This window comes from Carya illinoinensis, chromosome 3 (assembly GCF_018687715.1).
Source record: "Carya illinoinensis cultivar Pawnee chromosome 3, C.illinoinensisPawnee_v1, whole genome shotgun sequence".
In the NCBI taxonomy this organism is placed as follows: domain Eukaryota; kingdom Viridiplantae; phylum Streptophyta; class Magnoliopsida; order Fagales; family Juglandaceae; genus Carya; species Carya illinoinensis.
Genome location: NC_056754.1, coordinates 44,208,291 through 44,225,804, shown reverse-complemented (window position 1 = coordinate 44,225,804; position 17,514 = coordinate 44,208,291). Strand labels below are relative to the sequence as shown.

Genomic DNA, 17,514 nt, shown 5'->3' with positions numbered 1-17,514 from the left:
GAGTTTAAGAGGCTGCGACATTGTGGTATTTAATCATGCAAGTCAAGGTTGTATAGTTCCATATTATTTTGGTTGTTACGATTCCTCACAATATCCATTATTATTTTTCTTCAGTAATATTAGTTGACATTAAGGCATACACAAAAGTAAAAAAAAAAAAAAAAAATAGGGACAATTTTGTCATTTGCTAAAAGAGGAGCTACAATTGATTCTCGACAAGTTCTCTTGATAGATTATCTATTTACAAAAGAAGAATAAGGTTTATTTCAATATTACTACTAATGTTTTGGGTTCTATCCTGATACTATATTTTTTTCTAATTTGTTCTTTTTAACTTGCTATAGTTTTTAACAGAAAAAAATATCTAATTGTTTCATGTTGTAAATAATATTGTTACAAGCTACAAATCAGAAAAACAATAAATGTATTTTGTCATTGTCTGGTCTTCTGTTACAATAATTTGTAGTTGATATGTATGTTAAAATTGAGAAATCAAGATTGGATTATTTCCATAATAATAAGTAAAATATTCGATCGGAAGTATATCAATGTATTGTTGATAATATTTCATTTGAACAAACTCATACTTACAAAGTTGGTAAACGTATTATATTGCCTTCATATTTTATTGAAGGTTTAGGGGATATGTGTAAATATGGATATTCTTTTATATATATATATATATATATATATATGGAAGTAATGAATTTGATTCAACATTTTGAAAAACTTGATATTTTCTAAACCATAACATGTAATTCAAGTTGGAAAGAAATTTTAGATGATCAGTTAAAACCATAGGAAGTGGCATAAAATCATTTAGACTTAATTGCTCGCATCTTCAAAGGAAATTTGGAAGAGCTGATAGATGATTTGTTCAAATGGCATATTTAAGGCAAAAATTTAGCATATGTTTAAATAATTGAACATGAAAAAAGATGCATTACACATGCTCATTTTCTAATTATACTGCAAAGAGATTAGAGAATGTATGCTTTCGAATCTTTTAATGATATCATATCAGTATAAATATCTGATAAAAATGAGAACTTACATTTATATAAAACAATTGTTAGATATATGATGCATAGTCCTTGTCGAATATTAAATCCAACCAATGTATACATGAAGAAAAAATGAAACTGCAAAAATCATTACCAAAAATGTTTTATAGATGTTAGTACTATCGGAATTCATTGCTTCCCACAATACAGACACTATAATATTGGAATAATTACAAAAGTTAGAGACAAATTTTTGGATAATCGTTGTATTGTTCCACATAATCCATATTTAATTGCAAATTTTGATTGTTATATCAATGTTGAAATTTGCTCTACAATCAAGACATTGAAATATCTTTACAAATACATTTATAAGGATCATGATTGTGTTACTTTCAATTTAATTTTTGAACAAGGTAATGAAGATATTGATAAAATTTGACAGCTTCAATTAGCAATCTATGTCAATTAGCAAGATGGATTACTCCCCCTGAAACCATGTGGAAGATATGTGACTTTACTCTTAATGAAATGTATCTATCAGTCCAGAGTTTATATTTATATCTTGAAGATCAATACATGGTAGCTTTTCGTGTACATGAAAACTTGAGCAATATTATAAATTCTAATTTCTCAAGGAGATTAATATTAATTGAATTTTTCGCAATAAATCGAGCAAATAAGAATGCCTACAATATGTTATACAAAGAATTTCTCGAGACTTTTGTTTAAAACTAACAATACAAAATATGGACTCGAAGAAAGAAAATGAGTGTGATTAGGGGTGAAAATTTAAACTTATAAGTTGGAGAACAAGCCTAAACATGTCTGGACGGGACCAATTGGTTCAATTTTAAATTAGTCTAGTCCAGAACCAATTCCTACATTTTAAAAACTGATTAAACCCGACCAGGTTTCGGTTTTGAACTTTTCGGGACTAGATAAGACCGGTTTAGAAAATATATATAATTAATTTTTAATATTATATAAAGTATATTATATAAATTTTTTATATATAATATATATAATTACATATGAAATAATTTTATATTACAATTTATAACATAAAATTTTAATCTTAAATAAACATTTACTTGATCATATGTTATTAATATAAAATATATATATTAAATACATTTTATGGCCTAATCAATTCTCAATATATTCTTTTTGATAAATACATAATACATTAGTAATAATAATATACATTAGTATACTAATTATGTTTTGTTTTAATTAATTAGTATACATTAGAAAATTATATATATATATATATATATATATATTTTATGATATTGGCACTTGATTAAAACCAAAAAACCAAATAGGAACTGATAAAATCAAAAGTATCAGTTTAAGAGGGTAATTAGTCCGTAATCGGTTCTTGAAAATATAAAGGTAGTGTAAACCGGTTCAGTTCTAAAATTTGTATGAAACTAAACTGATTACAACTCTAGCGTGATATGACGGATTGTTATAGCAAACTCATTTAAAAGTGAGAGATATTATCTACGAATATTGTTAAATGACATTAGAGGCCTTTTATCATTTGATTATATCAAAATAGTTGATGGTATCATTGAACCAATATTTCATGAAGCAACTACTTTATATGGCTTGTTGAGAAAAGATAGCAGCCTTAAAGATTATTTACAAGAGTTATCTTTGTGTCAAATGTCATATAGTTTAAGGCGTTTATGTGCAACAGTCTTGGTATATTGTAAGCATGCAAACCTAAAAGAACTTTGGGAATGTTTTGAAGATGATATGTCAACTAATTTTTAAACGGCTGATGCAGCAACAACAAATATAAGAAAAAAGGTTTTACGACGAATTTCTTCTACACTTGAATTAATGGGCAAGGAGATTAACATATTCCATATTCTAGATTATGATGTTTCTTTTAATGAAGACAGAGACCAATGATGAATTAGCAGTTGCAATTCCAGAAGATGATCTTTTAGCATCAATGACTCATAATTGTGAACAACTACAGGCATATAATGAAATCTTACAAAATCTTTTCTCAAATAAAACTTTTGTATTTTTTATTGATAGTCTTGATAGCACTGGGAAAATATTCCTATATAAAACACTTCTTATTGAAGTCAAATTTAAAAAATTTATTGTAATCACAACTACATCATTTGGTATTGTTGCATTTACTTTACTTGGACATTCATAGTTCAAAATTCAATTAGATATTGAAAAAAAATAGGCAATGTAGTGTTAGCAAACAGTGAGCTCTTGTCAGATTGTTACGTATTTCAATGAAATGGAGGACCTATGTTTAGAAAATAATCTATAGAGCCTTTTGATAAAATATTGCGATATATAAATAATTTAGAATTACTATTTGGTGGAAAAATTATAATATTTAGTGGAGATTTTTGTAAAGTTCTACCAGTAGTTTATAAAGGCACGAGAGAAGAACATTTATATGCCAGTATAGCTGCTTATTATGTATGACCTATTTTGAAAAAAATCACCTTAAGTGAAAATATGTGAGTAAGGTTGGATCCAAATTTCTTAGATTATTTGTTACAATCGAAAAAAAGATAAGGATTTCTAATGAAATGCTCATTCTTTAAACCAATGATCTTGAGACTTTGGATTCTTTAATTGATACTGTTTTTGAAAATGTACATAGTTATTCAAAAAACTTGTTATAGATGACCAATTGAGCTATATTAACACTTAAAAATAATTTTGTCAATTAGATTAATGCTATACTCATTCAAAGATTTCCTGGTGGAGTTAAGCATTATTATATTTTTGATAAAATACTAGATTAATTTGATATTAATATTATGGAAGACTTCTTAAATGTATTGACACTGAATGAACTTCCACCTTATGAATTATTACTTAAAAAAATTGCTCCATCGTATTGCTAATAAACATTAATAATTCTAAAGACTAATGTAATAGAACACGTCTGATCTATCGCAACTTCAATTGCAATGTCATTAATGTAGAAATTGCAATTGGTCGCTATATTGGAAAAAAAGTTTTTATAACAAGAATATAATTTCTACCAAATATAGATGAAAACAGTGGATTCTTATTCAAAAGAACACAATTCCCTATCAAGCTAATCTTTACAATGAAAATAAAAAAAATCACAATGTCAGATATTAGATTTTGTTGGAATATATCTGTTTCAACCTGTATTCTGTTATGGCCAATTATATGTGACCTTATCAAGAGCCAAAAATTCTAGGTTAATAAAATTTCTCAAAAGGCCAATATCAAATGATGAATATGAAGAAAGCTAAACCAAAAATATTGTTTATAGAGATTTATTAAAATTGTCATATTCGACATGAGTTTATATAGGTAATAAATCTACAATAAATTATTATTGATTATGTAAATTTTTATTTTTTTTCCTCTATTATTATTGTTCTCTTCTATTATAATTTATTCTAATTATTTTATAAAATATAAATTTCATTCACTAATATATTCTTTTGTTTTAACAATTCAAAATAGTACTCTCATTACAAGAAATTGGAAAATCAAAATAATTATGGCAAACAAATTGTTAAAACATACTTTGCAAAGTTCCACAACAAAGCATCAAAAGGTAACATTATTTACAATTTATTAAAAAAAATATTTCATGTTTTATTCATTTATAAAATTTATTGAAAATAAATAAATATAAACCTTACAAAATATTTTCGTCTTCATTCTATTCTAAAATATTAAATTTCTTTATTGTCCAAACCTAGGCTTAAAATATATATATATATATATATATATAACATATATTATGCCTTTTAAGACAATCGGTTGCAAGCAATCATGTTTGACAAAAATATAGATTTGCGTGATGATACATTAAACATTTTTAAATCTTACTACATCAACAATGCATATATCCAACTGTTGGATCTAAAACATAGAATTGAAATGCATTAATACTTGGGGATTCTAAATTTTAGAATAATTATTGAGGATATACCTGATGATAATGAACCCTTGCAGCCACTTGAATATAATCTTATCTCCTTTACTGACTTACATAATTAGAAAGACACTAATGCCGAAATAAGTATTTTTCACTTCATTATTTCATTTTCTTTTATAAATTTCTTCATTTATAGCTAACAAAATTTATGCATTTCTAATAAGATCTCTTGGATGTTGCTATATATATTAAACCACCTAAAGATATAACTATAGTGTATAGGCCCACATTAATTCAAAAAATATATCTAATCGATCAAAGGAAAAACTATTTCGCAACATTTTAAACATTTTAATTGAATATTTCGTATATTATGCTATAATCTTAAAGTTTAACATATTCTTATTTAAATTTTACAGCCTTATACCTCTTTGCCTTATAATGTAGGGCCGGTATGTCTATGATGATTATCAAACAATTTCAAACATTATTGAAGCTAAGCCATTGATTTTTGCAATACGTCTGAAAGCTGATTCTTATAATGATAATTTCAATAAACAACAATAGTTTCATTCTTTATGTATTATATACTTGTAACATTATAATATAATCATTACAATACAAGACTCTCCCTTTTATCATGACCAATAAGTATTTTTATCATTGAACTTCTTATTCTTGCTATGATGTTATTGCGGTAATGGTAATACATTAACATATATCAAAATATATATCTTATAATAACATTATCTTTTTTATTAGTACTCTCTATTTTGATCAATTTATATACAAATTTTAAAGATAACAATTAATAATTCACTGTTTGAAGAAATTATTAAAAAAATATTACATAATCCACCAGCATCAATCTCAACTTTTAGTGTTCACTCCATAATCAAGATTGGTGATGTCGCTAGCTTTGTCAAGAGTTTACAACCCATGACAGTAACTTTTGTTTTTACCATTTTATCATTATATCATATGTTCAAATATATAGATATATTACGCTGTCTACTTTTTATTTTAATACAATTTTCTTATATAATTTCTTCAAATTTGCATCCACTTTACACACATGTTTGTTTTTATTTTCATATAGAAACCAAACTTTTGGATTTGAGGAAAATTTTTTATAATTGATCTCCATCAAATCTTTTTTTATATGTATAGTATTAGATGCAACAAGAGGACATGATATGAACACAATGAGAAATTCTTATGTTATCATTGCAAAAATATGAACAACTCATGGCCACAATATATATGTTTCTTTCATATTTTCATCAACAACTTTGCTATATTAATAATTCATTGAAACTCAAAACTATATTTTTATTACTTTCAGTTGTCAAACTTATGTTGACATAGGAGATGATATTGGATGATTGACAGCCGTTTTGTTTGGACCAATGACAGAAGAAGCAATGGATTATACAATAATTGAGTTCGTGAATCACAATGGTGAGCTAATCAAATTATTTCATACAATATTTAATGGTACTAAATTTTTAATAAAAAAAACATTAAAAACCTCTTTAAAGCCATTGCATAAAATTTAACATCCTCATAACTAGAAGAAGAAGAAAAAAAAAACATCTACATAGATGCATTTGTTTTATATAGCATTGATTTTTATCAACATTTTCTAAATTTTTAAATTTAATTTATGTAGAAACATTTACCGTATGTTATAAATATTGCGAAACAAACTTCATAAGAAGAATAGATTGTACACCTTGGTGCAGAAATAGATCAATTAAAAAAACAGTGACATAAGATATTTAACGCCATATCTATCCATCTAATGGCTAAAACAACAACATGACTTTTAGATGTATATATTTCCCTCAAACTGCAGAAAGAACATTCTATCAACTTAAAAAAACTTTTATGTTGCACGCATTGTTATTCAAAACATGCATTTGAAGAGCTACTATGATACTTTTTAGATGTGTTAGATATATGTTGTATATGTTGCTATTCAAAATCTGCATTTGAAGAACTTCCGTAATATTGTTTTTATAAATGTTATTATGACATGATAATGTTGTTGAGTTATAATTTTTTTCCCCTCAAAGTATCTAAAATAATATTATTAGGTTAGAAATTTTCTGATAAAAACTCACTATTACTGATTCTTCAAATTCAGATATATCACCCACATCATAACAATTAGAAAATTTTATAGTTCACTTTATATTATTAAAATTTTATAGTTAATATGTTAAATACCCAATTGCAAAAGCCCCCAACAAATTTTTTAATTTTTTTTTTCTTCTAATGATGTATGCAAGGGGTATATGTGTCTTCTACATATTTAAAGGTATATAATAAATATGTGGGTGGGCAAGTGGGGATCCATATCGAATCTTCACTTACATATTTATTTTTGCTTAAAAAGTGCATGTCCACCCGCTTGTTTAATGCACAACTTGAGAAAGGCCGTTAGGCAAACCTGCCCAGCAATCAATTCAGCCATAATTTTCATGCTTTTCGGGTGTATTGGCCCATAGGGTACTTTTATTTTATATCAATTAATAATGAATTTGGTTAGGTGGATAGAGTCACATGACAACATATGACCTTGGCTCAAAAACTTTCACTGTCCCCATATTCATCATGTAGAAGTTTCACCACGCGTATGGAACATGCATGGACAAGCATTTTTCCAAAATAGGAAAAAAAAATTAAAAATAAAAAAAAAATAATAAGAAATGAAGCATCTCTGAGAGAGAGAGAGAGAGAGAGAGAGAGAGAGAGAGAGAGAGAATGGGGGAGAGATTGTGGCTATTCAAAGTCTTTTGCTTCAGATTGGATCAAGTCTTGATATTACCACCACGATGCCAGAGAAAGAAAATCGTTCAACACATTTGTCTCTCACCTTTTTCTTGCCATTTATGTTACCAAAACTTCCTTTAACCTATCCCTCTAGAATCAATTTCCTCTTGCTTAGTTTTTGAGCTTTTATCAACATTTTCAATTGAATTTTTTATCCTTTCGGTGTAGAGTCTTGTGTTTTCTCGGCGTTATCATTGTTTTCATATTAAAATTTGGTTTTTTGAAGTTTTAGTTATGGTTTCCAAATTTTTCCTAATGTAAATGGAGCATCACGTTGGGAACAGGTTTCAACTGAGGCAAAAGATCGGTAGCGGCTCATTTGGAGAGATATATCTCGGTCTGTTTGTTATTGTCTATTTAGTTTCTTTTTTTTCTTTTTGGTTTATTGGGGGATAGTTTAGTGTATCAGTGTAATCAGTTATTGAATTTGTGGTACAGGTACTAATATTCATACTGACGAAGATGTTGCGATTAAGCTTGTGAGTATTGCTCACCTAATTATGCCTATAGAAATTCATGAATTGTGCAATTTGTTACTTTTATCATATTTCATTTTGAAACAATTTTTCTTTATTTCTATCATGGGGGTGCTGAAGTTAATTCCTGCTGTATACAAATTTGTCCTTTTATTTCTGCTACCTTTTGAGAGTGTTATCAAATAGATTCTATAGGTCTCCATTTCTTTTGAAATCATAACGACAACTGCCACTGTTTTTTTTTTTTTTTTTGAGCTAAAAATGGATGTTGGGATTACAATTTTTTTAAAAGATGCAATGTAAAGTATACAAGAAGTACACATCTAGAAGGTGCAAGTCTATAAAAGCTACCCTAAAGAAATGAGTAAGAAGGTTATTAGCTCCACCACCTGTTCATGATCCTCAAAGCTTTATCATTCATTTTCCTCCAAATAAATCATATAAGCCTTTTTTACACCACTATGATATGGTGTCTGCCACCAAGCATTCTTCAAGAATGAAAAATGTCCATTATTTTTTTGGGTATGAGACAACCCAAATCAACTCATCTAAAAAAGTCACCTCACATATCAACACTAGCAATCTTATAATGGAATAAAAGTTGATTCGTAGACTCCCCACTCTTCTTTCACACGTAGCACCAATCAATCATTACAATGTATCTTTTTCTTTTTTCAATAGTAGAATGTGTTCTTTTTGGAGGTTATCAAATGTGAGAATCTTGTCTAATGAGGATGTCCAGGCATAAAATACAACTCTCGATGGGTCATAATCCTTCCTATAAATAATCTCAATGGAAAGGGTTTGTTATTTTTTTTATAGCTAATTAAAAATTTGATTAATCCAAGTACACAACATCTACAAGAGGAACAATTTACTAGAAACAGAAAGAGATTGAACTTATGAAAACTTGCACAATAAAATCTATAGAGGCTGCCCAACAGAACAAATTAGTGCCCTTCAATTGTTGGTTTGCAATCCTCAAAATTTCTATTATTCAGTTTCCTTCAAATGCACCACAAAAAGATTGATAGGGATCATTTTGTACATTGCTTTAATTTGTGGGCTGCCACATATCTTTCAACTAGAACAAATGTATACTTTCCTTTTGGGTATAATTCGTCAATCCAACTATACCCATAAATGTCATTCCTCAAGGCACTAGAAGTGTCATAATTAAGTAAAAGCTAGTTTATGGATTTTACATTCTTTTTGTATGTTCAACAATTTATCACAATGATATAGCACTGTTCATCCAGGTTCTAGCCTAAAAGCCACGTTTTCAATTTCGGGGTAAAACTCGAACCAGGTTAGCCTGGGTGAAACCTAGACCAAAACCTGGATGGAAACCAATTTTTAAAAGCCCTGAACCTGGATTCCGAGTTGAACCTCTTTTTGATTTTTTTTTTTTTGAAATACACTAATCTACCCATTCAAAAGAATTAATATCTTTACGAGAAGCCTTTACAGCTCGAAATGAGGATTTTCACACCATGAATCTTCCGCCATCAAAACTGTCGCTCGTCTTATCAAATCCCAAAAGCTCTCCATCATCGCTCTTTTACTACTGGACAACTCAAACAGCCTCTCTTTGCAATTCTTCAACCTTCTCAAAGTGCGGACCAACTTGACCGATTCACCAAAACAACCTCTCCCTAAACTCGCTGACTCTGACCAAAACCTCTTTTATGGCGGAGAAATGATCCTCACCCACAATTCCCATTATCTAATTTACCAAATTGTTTCCTTTGGAAGAGAAAGGAACCACAAGTGATCAAAAGGTTTTTAAAAAAAAATAAATGAACCAATCCTTTATTTAATACTAGTACTTCATGTTTGACAAAGTGTACTCAATGCCCATAAAACTCTGAAGAATTCAAGATCTCTCCTTGAGATCCAAAAGCTAGATTATTTCTTCATGAAAATTAAACATAACCAAAACATAAATGATAAAACAAATCTCCACAAATCAATAAAAGAAATGGAACCACGTTGCAGAATCCACTTTCCCATCCTCACCTCCCTTGTGAAAGTCCATACCCATGCTGAACATCAAGGCGCCGCTCCCTGATTCAGTGAAGGCCAAGCTTGATGCAAGATGTCAAAGAACACCCCATCTCTCTCCATCCCGTTGAAGGCCAACCCCAACGGCGATGCCTGAAACCAATTTCGGTTTCAAAAGATTCCTCATTTCCTTCTCACGACCTCAAGCTGCGACAATGGGAGACACTATCTAAATTGAATTCCTACAATTTTTCATACTTTGCAACCTGCATGCTAGTACCTCAGCTTACGAGTCCTGTGAGATAGAGAGGGGGAGAAAAGAGAGAGAGGAAGGGTGAGAAAAGAAATAGAGAAGGTGAGAAGAGAGACAATGGGTGAGAAGAGAGAGAGAACGGCAGAGGGGGTGAGAATTGAGAAGAGAGAGAATGTTTGAGGTATTTTTTTTTTTTATAAAGTAAGGGGTGAAAAAAATAAAATAAAATCGGGTTCCGGTACCTTGTGTGTTATACCCGTATCCAGATCGGGCAAGTCTGGGTTTTGCAACCCAAGTTCCAAAATCGGAATCTGGTTATTAGGATTCCAAGCCAAGCCCTACAATGATATGATGTTTCCTTAGGTTACCCATGGTTAGGATCTTCCTTAAGGAGGCTTGTCTAAGCAAAAAAATTATACTCTTGGAAGCATTTTAAATTGTCAAATACCCCACTAGGGAAATGAGCCATTATCTTGAGATACTAGAACCTTCTAGAAATATGAAGTATGGACTTCCCTTTCTTGGATGGGGCCAATAGAGTCTTATTGGCTCCCTTACGATGTAATCTAGTAGATTACAAAAGATTGAAAGACACTGCAAAGGCATTACCCTTTGTCTTGAGCCACTTTGAAAAAGCTGCATTTCACTGAGTTAAGGCCTAAGGGTGTAACTAGTCTAGTTCAGTCTAATTTTAGACATATTTTAGAACTGAACCGGTATATATCTGCTTAGAGATTTGAAGAACCGATACCGCACTAGTTACCAGTTACTGGTCTGGTATTAGAAAAATGAAAACTGGAACCGGACCGATTTTGATTAGTTTTGAGAAAAATAAAACAGATACCAAATTAAACCAATGTGCGGTCTGGTTCACTAGTTTTCTTTTTTTCACCCCTAAGTTGAGCCATTGGAGAACTCCAATAGTTCAGCTGCTGTTGCCTCCCAAGCATGCACAATACTATACACCTCTAGAGAAGCTTCTTTAAGGGCCTTGTTTTCACACCGTAAGTTATGATAGAATCTAATCATGGTGCCATCACCACCTCCAATCTAGCATGACTGGAAAAATGCCCACTCCTAATATTTTTCCACAACCTCACCCCATAGGGTCCATATTCGATCCTTTGTAGAACACCATGGAAAATGGTTGTTATTATGAGGAGTAAGAGCATTATAGTTAAAAAAAGGGGCATTGAACATTGAACATCCTGCGTTTGAGATGCGGAGGGTTTAAATTCTTAGTATTACTTGGTTGGTATGCCCGATCGACCAAATTTTTGGGCTTTTAACGTTATTCAAGTTGGGTTTGAGTAGTGAGAAGTGTTAGCTAGTGTTGTGAATAGTAATGAAAAGATAGGTGAAAAAGTAATAATAGAATATTGAATAGTAGTAAAAAATAATAAATAGTAGTAAAAAGTAAGTAAATATCTCAAGTTGGGTAAGAAAGTAGTAAAAAACATATATCTCCATCTTTTCATTGTTCTCTTATTGAGTTTACACGGTCAAGTTCTTCCCAAAAAAGATCTAGTGAGAGAGGTTGAGCGACATGGGTGATCATTTCATTTATCTTGGAGAGCTGAATTATTGTACTTAATTTTATGTTTATTTGACAGAGTGAGAATTGGTAACCGATATTGTTATATCATCTTATACGATTCTTTTAACTTGGATCACGAGTTAAATCATGAAGTTATGCCTTCATCATGCTCAAACATATGTCTATCTTTATGTTTGCTACTTCAATGGCATTGGATCATTTTTGGTTCCTAAGATGCTGATCTGTTTCTTACATCCAGGAAAATGTCAAGACAAAGCATCCTCAGCTGCTATATGAATCAAAGTTATACAGAATCTTACAGGGAGGAAGTAATAAAACTTACTTTATCTGTCAATTGGTCATTTTTATTCGTCTGCCGTTGGATTTGTTTTTCAAGTTTTTGTTTTCATTTTGTGGTTCATCCAATATTGAATTCTCATTAAAACTCAATTTTGGTTTTGGCAGCTGGAATTCCAAATGTGAGATGGTTTGGAGTGGAGGGAGACTATAATGTCTTGGTGATGGATTTGCTTGGACACAGTCTTGAAGATCTTTTTAACTTCTGCAGTAGAAAGCTTTCTTTGAAGACAGTTCTTATGGTTGCAGATCAAATGGTAGATTCCATAGAGACTTTATGCATAATGTTTGATTAGTTCATATACTTCCCCAAAACTAATCTATCTGTTCCTTTTTTTTCTGGTTACTTCAGATTAATCGTGTTGAATTTGTTCATTCTAAATCATTTCTGCATCGAGATATCAAGCCTGACAACTTTCTAATGGGCTTGGGAAGGCGTGCAAATCAGGTTTCTGTTCAAAATTTCTTATTATATCTATATATTTCTTTCAGTATATTGCTTTTGAATGGTAATTACTACTCAAATCATGCAGGTGTACATCATTGATTTTGGTCTAGCAAAGAAATATAGAGACAGTTCAACCCATCAACACATTCCTTACAGGTGAGAGGAAAATTGTGTTTGCTTTTCCGTGTCTTAAAGGGGGAGATTTTAACTCTTAACAACGGTGTGTATAAGTTATCTTCATCCAAAGCTTTTATGTGCTCCTTTGGTGTAGTTTCTTGATTTAGTTCCAATCCCTACTGCTGTCTACACTTGCAAGGATGGGAAAAAGAGATATATAAGTGGGTGAACTTGAGAGAGTACTTTTGTGCACTCCTTAGATAAATACATCCTCTTTTAACTTGTTAATCTACGTCTCACTTTCTCAATAAGTAAGATGACTTCTTTAAAAGCGCAATCAAAATACATAGAGAGTATACTATAAATACACTTATCTTGAAGGAGGGAAAAAAAATAGGAAATCATGAAAATTAAGTCCGTTAAGGTCTCTATAGGCTGTCCAAAGGAACAGAGTACTTACTCTCTTGTGTAAACAAACCTGAGCGTAGAATGTAATACTCCCTTCTCAATAAGGTTAGGAGTACTACACTACTTTCCACAGCACCAAGTAATAAGAGTTCTGTAAATATTAAAACCTCAAAAGAATAAAATGTAACAAATCAAATATATCTAATCTTAAGAAAAAATGATAATGCCAGACAAAACATAAAAGCCTTGGTGGTAAAACTTATTTCAATCCTTCACTAGTCCACGTCTCCTCTACTTTGGCTTGTAGACTCGTCATTATTATTATAAATTTCATAACCAGAGTCTTTTCGTGACTTTTCAAATGACGAGATTTCTCACAGCTTTCATAGCCTAGAGATATGCATAGCACATATTTCACATTAAAGCATTTGCAGACTTTAGCTTTCATGTTTAGCGATCAAAAAAAAAAAAAAAAAAATCCTTCTGGGGAAGGTGGGCAGTTGTACTTCATTTGAACCATTGAAATTTTCAATAATCATCTTCCCTACATCGCCTTTTTTATCCTCCTTGTTATACTTATAAAAATATAAAAATAAAAAAGCATTTGCAGACTAACTTTCATAACGTATCATATAATAGTGCATAACAAGGGGGTTTACAAGAGAAGGCTAACAATATGGCATGTAACTTAGAAATAGAAAACTTGACATTTTGGCTTCAACATCAACGGATGCTTACTCACCTCCTTGAGTTGTAAAATGGCAACACTTTCATAGCAACCTGAGGTAATAAGCTATGTATTAAAAGAAGAGCTAAGTGGCACAATATGCCCACTTGAATTCCGAACGTATGGATCGAGTTCTTGCACCTTCTTGTGGTTATTTTAGGTTTCTGTGTCAGAAACATTAAAAGAATTGGTACTGTTACAAAAGGACGAAATTTCTAATTTTGATGCAATTTCGCCTGAAAACTCACCTTTGCTTGGTTTAGAGGTTTCCCAGCAACTTGCAGCCTCTAGGGCTCTTTTCTCTGGTTTGATGTTGGGTGTTTGGTGTGTCTAGAGAATAGGAAAGATGGCTCAAGTAATGCTAGCACTTTGGACTTCGATCTTGGAATAACATCTTAAAACTTAACTTTCAAGTGTTGCAGCAAGGAAAGAACAAGAAGTCCTTTTCTTAGCAATAGGTTTTGAAGGATATAAACAAGGTCTACAGGTCTATTTTCAAGATATCTGAAGAGAACACTTTATTGAAAGACCATGGGTTTTCTTACCTCAGAGGCGTGCCTCGGAAGCACCTTAAATAAGTTCTTTGCTGGGTTTTTGGGTGAAAGACTGAAGAAAATAGGTGGTTTACATATTAAAAAAAGGGTGTTAATAGGAGTGGCAGATTGCCAGAGACTAAGGTTTCATTTAACTTCTTTTTCGGGGGTTCATGTCAACCTGTGCGAACACGTATGAACATGGCCAATCCCTTGTCAACATGGTATTTATGGCAACCCAAATGTTTATAGTACTTTTCATTGATAGTGCAGAGAAAACAAGAATTTGACTGGAACTGCTAGATATGCAAGTATGAACACTCACCTTGGTATAGGTATGCTTTTCCTTATCATTTTGCACTTGGTTCTCTTTCTAATAAGTGGCCTTTCCAGTTAAATGTTCCTTCTGGATTTTCTTATAATGGTTCTTTGTTTCCTGATGTTTTGAACTCAATAGAACAAAGCCGGAGGGATGATTTAGAATCCCTTGGATATGTCCTTATGTACTTCTTGAGAGGAAGGTGATTGTTGGTCCTTGTTGTTCCTTTGATTCTTGCATTGGTTTCTGCAATTAATTACCTATTCCTCTTTTCTCTTTAGTCTTCCTTGGCAGGGACTGAAAGCAGGAACTAAGAAACAGAAATACGACAAAATTAGTGAAAATAAAGTTTCTACCTCAATTGAGGTTTGTTGTTTGTAAATAGTGGCAGCCCATTCTATATGTCCAGCTTCTGCAAGTTGTAAATGTTGTACCTAATGCTTCTTTCAGGCCTTGTGTCGGGGGTATCCAACAGAATTTGCATCATACTTCCACTATTGTCGCTCCTTACGATTTGATGACAAACCAGATTATGCTTATCTGAAAAGAATATTTCGTGACCTTTTTATCCGTGAAGGTTAGAGATTTATTTATTTTTTAAAACACATTTCCTTTGACTTTCACACATTCATTTTTGCAAGGTGAAAGCCGGTATCAGATAACGTGTCTGAAAAGTTGTATGGAATAGCATCAGTATTTCAGCTTCTCATTACTCTCTTTGATTATGTACAGACTTCCAGTTTGATTATGTATTTGATTGGACCATTTTGAAGTATCAGCAATCACCGCTGGCCACTCCCCCAGTCCGTGCCATTGTAAGTGATTTGTATTCTTGTCTTTTCATCAGCATTAAATGCATTTTGTAATACCATGCTTTTGTTAGGGTGCTGGTGCTGGAACTGGTGCTGGAATGCCCACTGCCATTGCCAATGCTGATAGACAGACAGGTATTTTTCTAGTGTTGCTTCTTACATTGATACTATTTTTTATTTTTTCGATGAATACATAAGTATTAATAACCTTATTCTCTTATATAGTTTCTTAAGTGGTGATCATGTCGAAAGATTCTCGCTTCTTATCATTTGCTTGCTATAAGGATATACCTGGCTTCTTCTTTTAATCATTTTCAACTCCTATTACTACTTATAAAAAAAAAAAAAAATTCAACTCCTTTTACTTTCCTCCTCTCGCTTTTATAATACTAATTTCTGACATCTGCTCGTATTCGCCCAAACTGTAAAAAAAGCTACACAAGTCTTGAACATAATCTTTGGGGTTTATGCTGCTTACTTCTCTCCTTTTGTCACAGGTGGGGAGGATGGGCGAGCTGCTGGTTTGTCTCCAATGGATTCTTCACGAAGGAGAATATCAGGACCTGCTTTGACTTCTGGAACTTTTACAAGTCAGAGAAGTCCACTTGTTAATGATTCTGCTATTTCGAACAATGCTGCGGTGAGTTGATCGGAATGGATATTGTGTCTAAGTCAAGTGTTTTTTTTATTTTTTTTTTATTTTTTGTTTCTTCTAGGTTTCATGAACTTCTTTGATTTTCATCTGATACCTTATCTAACTTGGATAGTTCCCTATTGCTATTTATGTTCAGTGAGACCTTTTAAAACTTGGCAAAACGGCATAAGCCTTTCTACCCCACAACCCCACTTTTTCTCTTTGGTGCCAAGTTATCCCTTGCGGCAGTGTGGTAGTTGCTTAATTTTCCCAGGTTGTTTCATTAAGTTTACTGGCATCTTACCATCTTCATTTTTTTTTGTTGGCGCTTCCCACTTCGGAGATGAGGCATGGAATATGATATAGCATGATTTTCCTTGTAAAGTTGTCAAGCCTCTTTTGTCACGTTCTATCCTGAAACTAACGCACATTATCCTTGGACCATGCAGTTATCAAATAGTTTGGGATTGCCAAGTGGATCATCAAGACGAGCTGCTGTTTCTAGTAGCCGCGATGCATTTGTTGAGAGTGAGTCAGATCCCAGTCAATCTCGTACTACTGAGGCTAGCCCTGGAGCAGCGCACAGAATTTCAGGTGGGCAAAGGAATTTACCAGTTGGATCTTCAGATCCCAGGTGTACACCGACTGGGAGAAATACCTCAAGGAACTATGAAGGTGCCCTCAGGGGCATCGGGACCCTGCAGTTAGACAATTGATGAGTGATTTATCTTAGTGCACTCTTGTAAAGCACGAATTCTAGTATGCTATTATGCTGCTGCAGTAGGAATAGGTTTGCTGGGAGCTGAGTTGTGATGGAGGTTGGGACTTAAAACGCGGGGGGATTCTGGGTTTGGATGCCAGCTTAAACCAGACGTTGAATCCGTTGTGAAAAGTAGAGGTTCATCTGAGCTTACCCCAGGCACGGCTGTCTATATAAAGCTCAGGCTATGTTCACATGGCTTGGCTTCCCTATACTGGCTAACAACTATTAACTTTTACTCCCTGATGAAGTCTTGATTTATGATGTCTTACAATGTTTCTCCAGCTTGTTGGAGATTGGCCGATGTGTTCATATTCCTCTTTTTTTTTTTTTTTTTTTCTTTTTTTTTTTTTTTTTTTTTTTTAAATAGC

At 32.0% G+C, this 17,514-nt stretch overlaps 1 protein-coding gene and 1 non-coding gene across 2 annotated transcripts; both read left to right on the top strand.

The window, feature by feature from the left end:
- Positions 1–7,736: 7,736 nt before the first annotated feature.
- LOC122304336 (casein kinase 1-like protein 1) lies at positions 7,737–17,419 on the top strand. Its single transcript, XM_043116555.1, has 14 exons — positions 7,737–8,095; positions 8,197–8,237; positions 12,288–12,357; positions 12,494–12,642; positions 12,738–12,833; positions 12,919–12,989; positions 14,892–14,953; positions 15,076–15,139; positions 15,219–15,303; positions 15,388–15,514; positions 15,670–15,752; positions 15,821–15,884; positions 16,247–16,389; positions 16,833–17,419. The coding sequence occupies exons 1-14, from the start codon at positions 8,020–8,022 to the stop codon at positions 17,097–17,099; spliced, it is 1,398 nt and encodes a 465-aa protein (XP_042972489.1). The 5' UTR covers positions 7,737–8,019; the 3' UTR covers positions 17,100–17,419.
- LOC122305964 lies at positions 13,783–13,910 on the top strand. Its single transcript, XR_006241389.1, has one exon. It is a non-coding gene; the product is annotated as a small nucleolar RNA snoR135 (small nucleolar RNA).
- Positions 17,420–17,514: the final 95 nt, after the last annotated feature.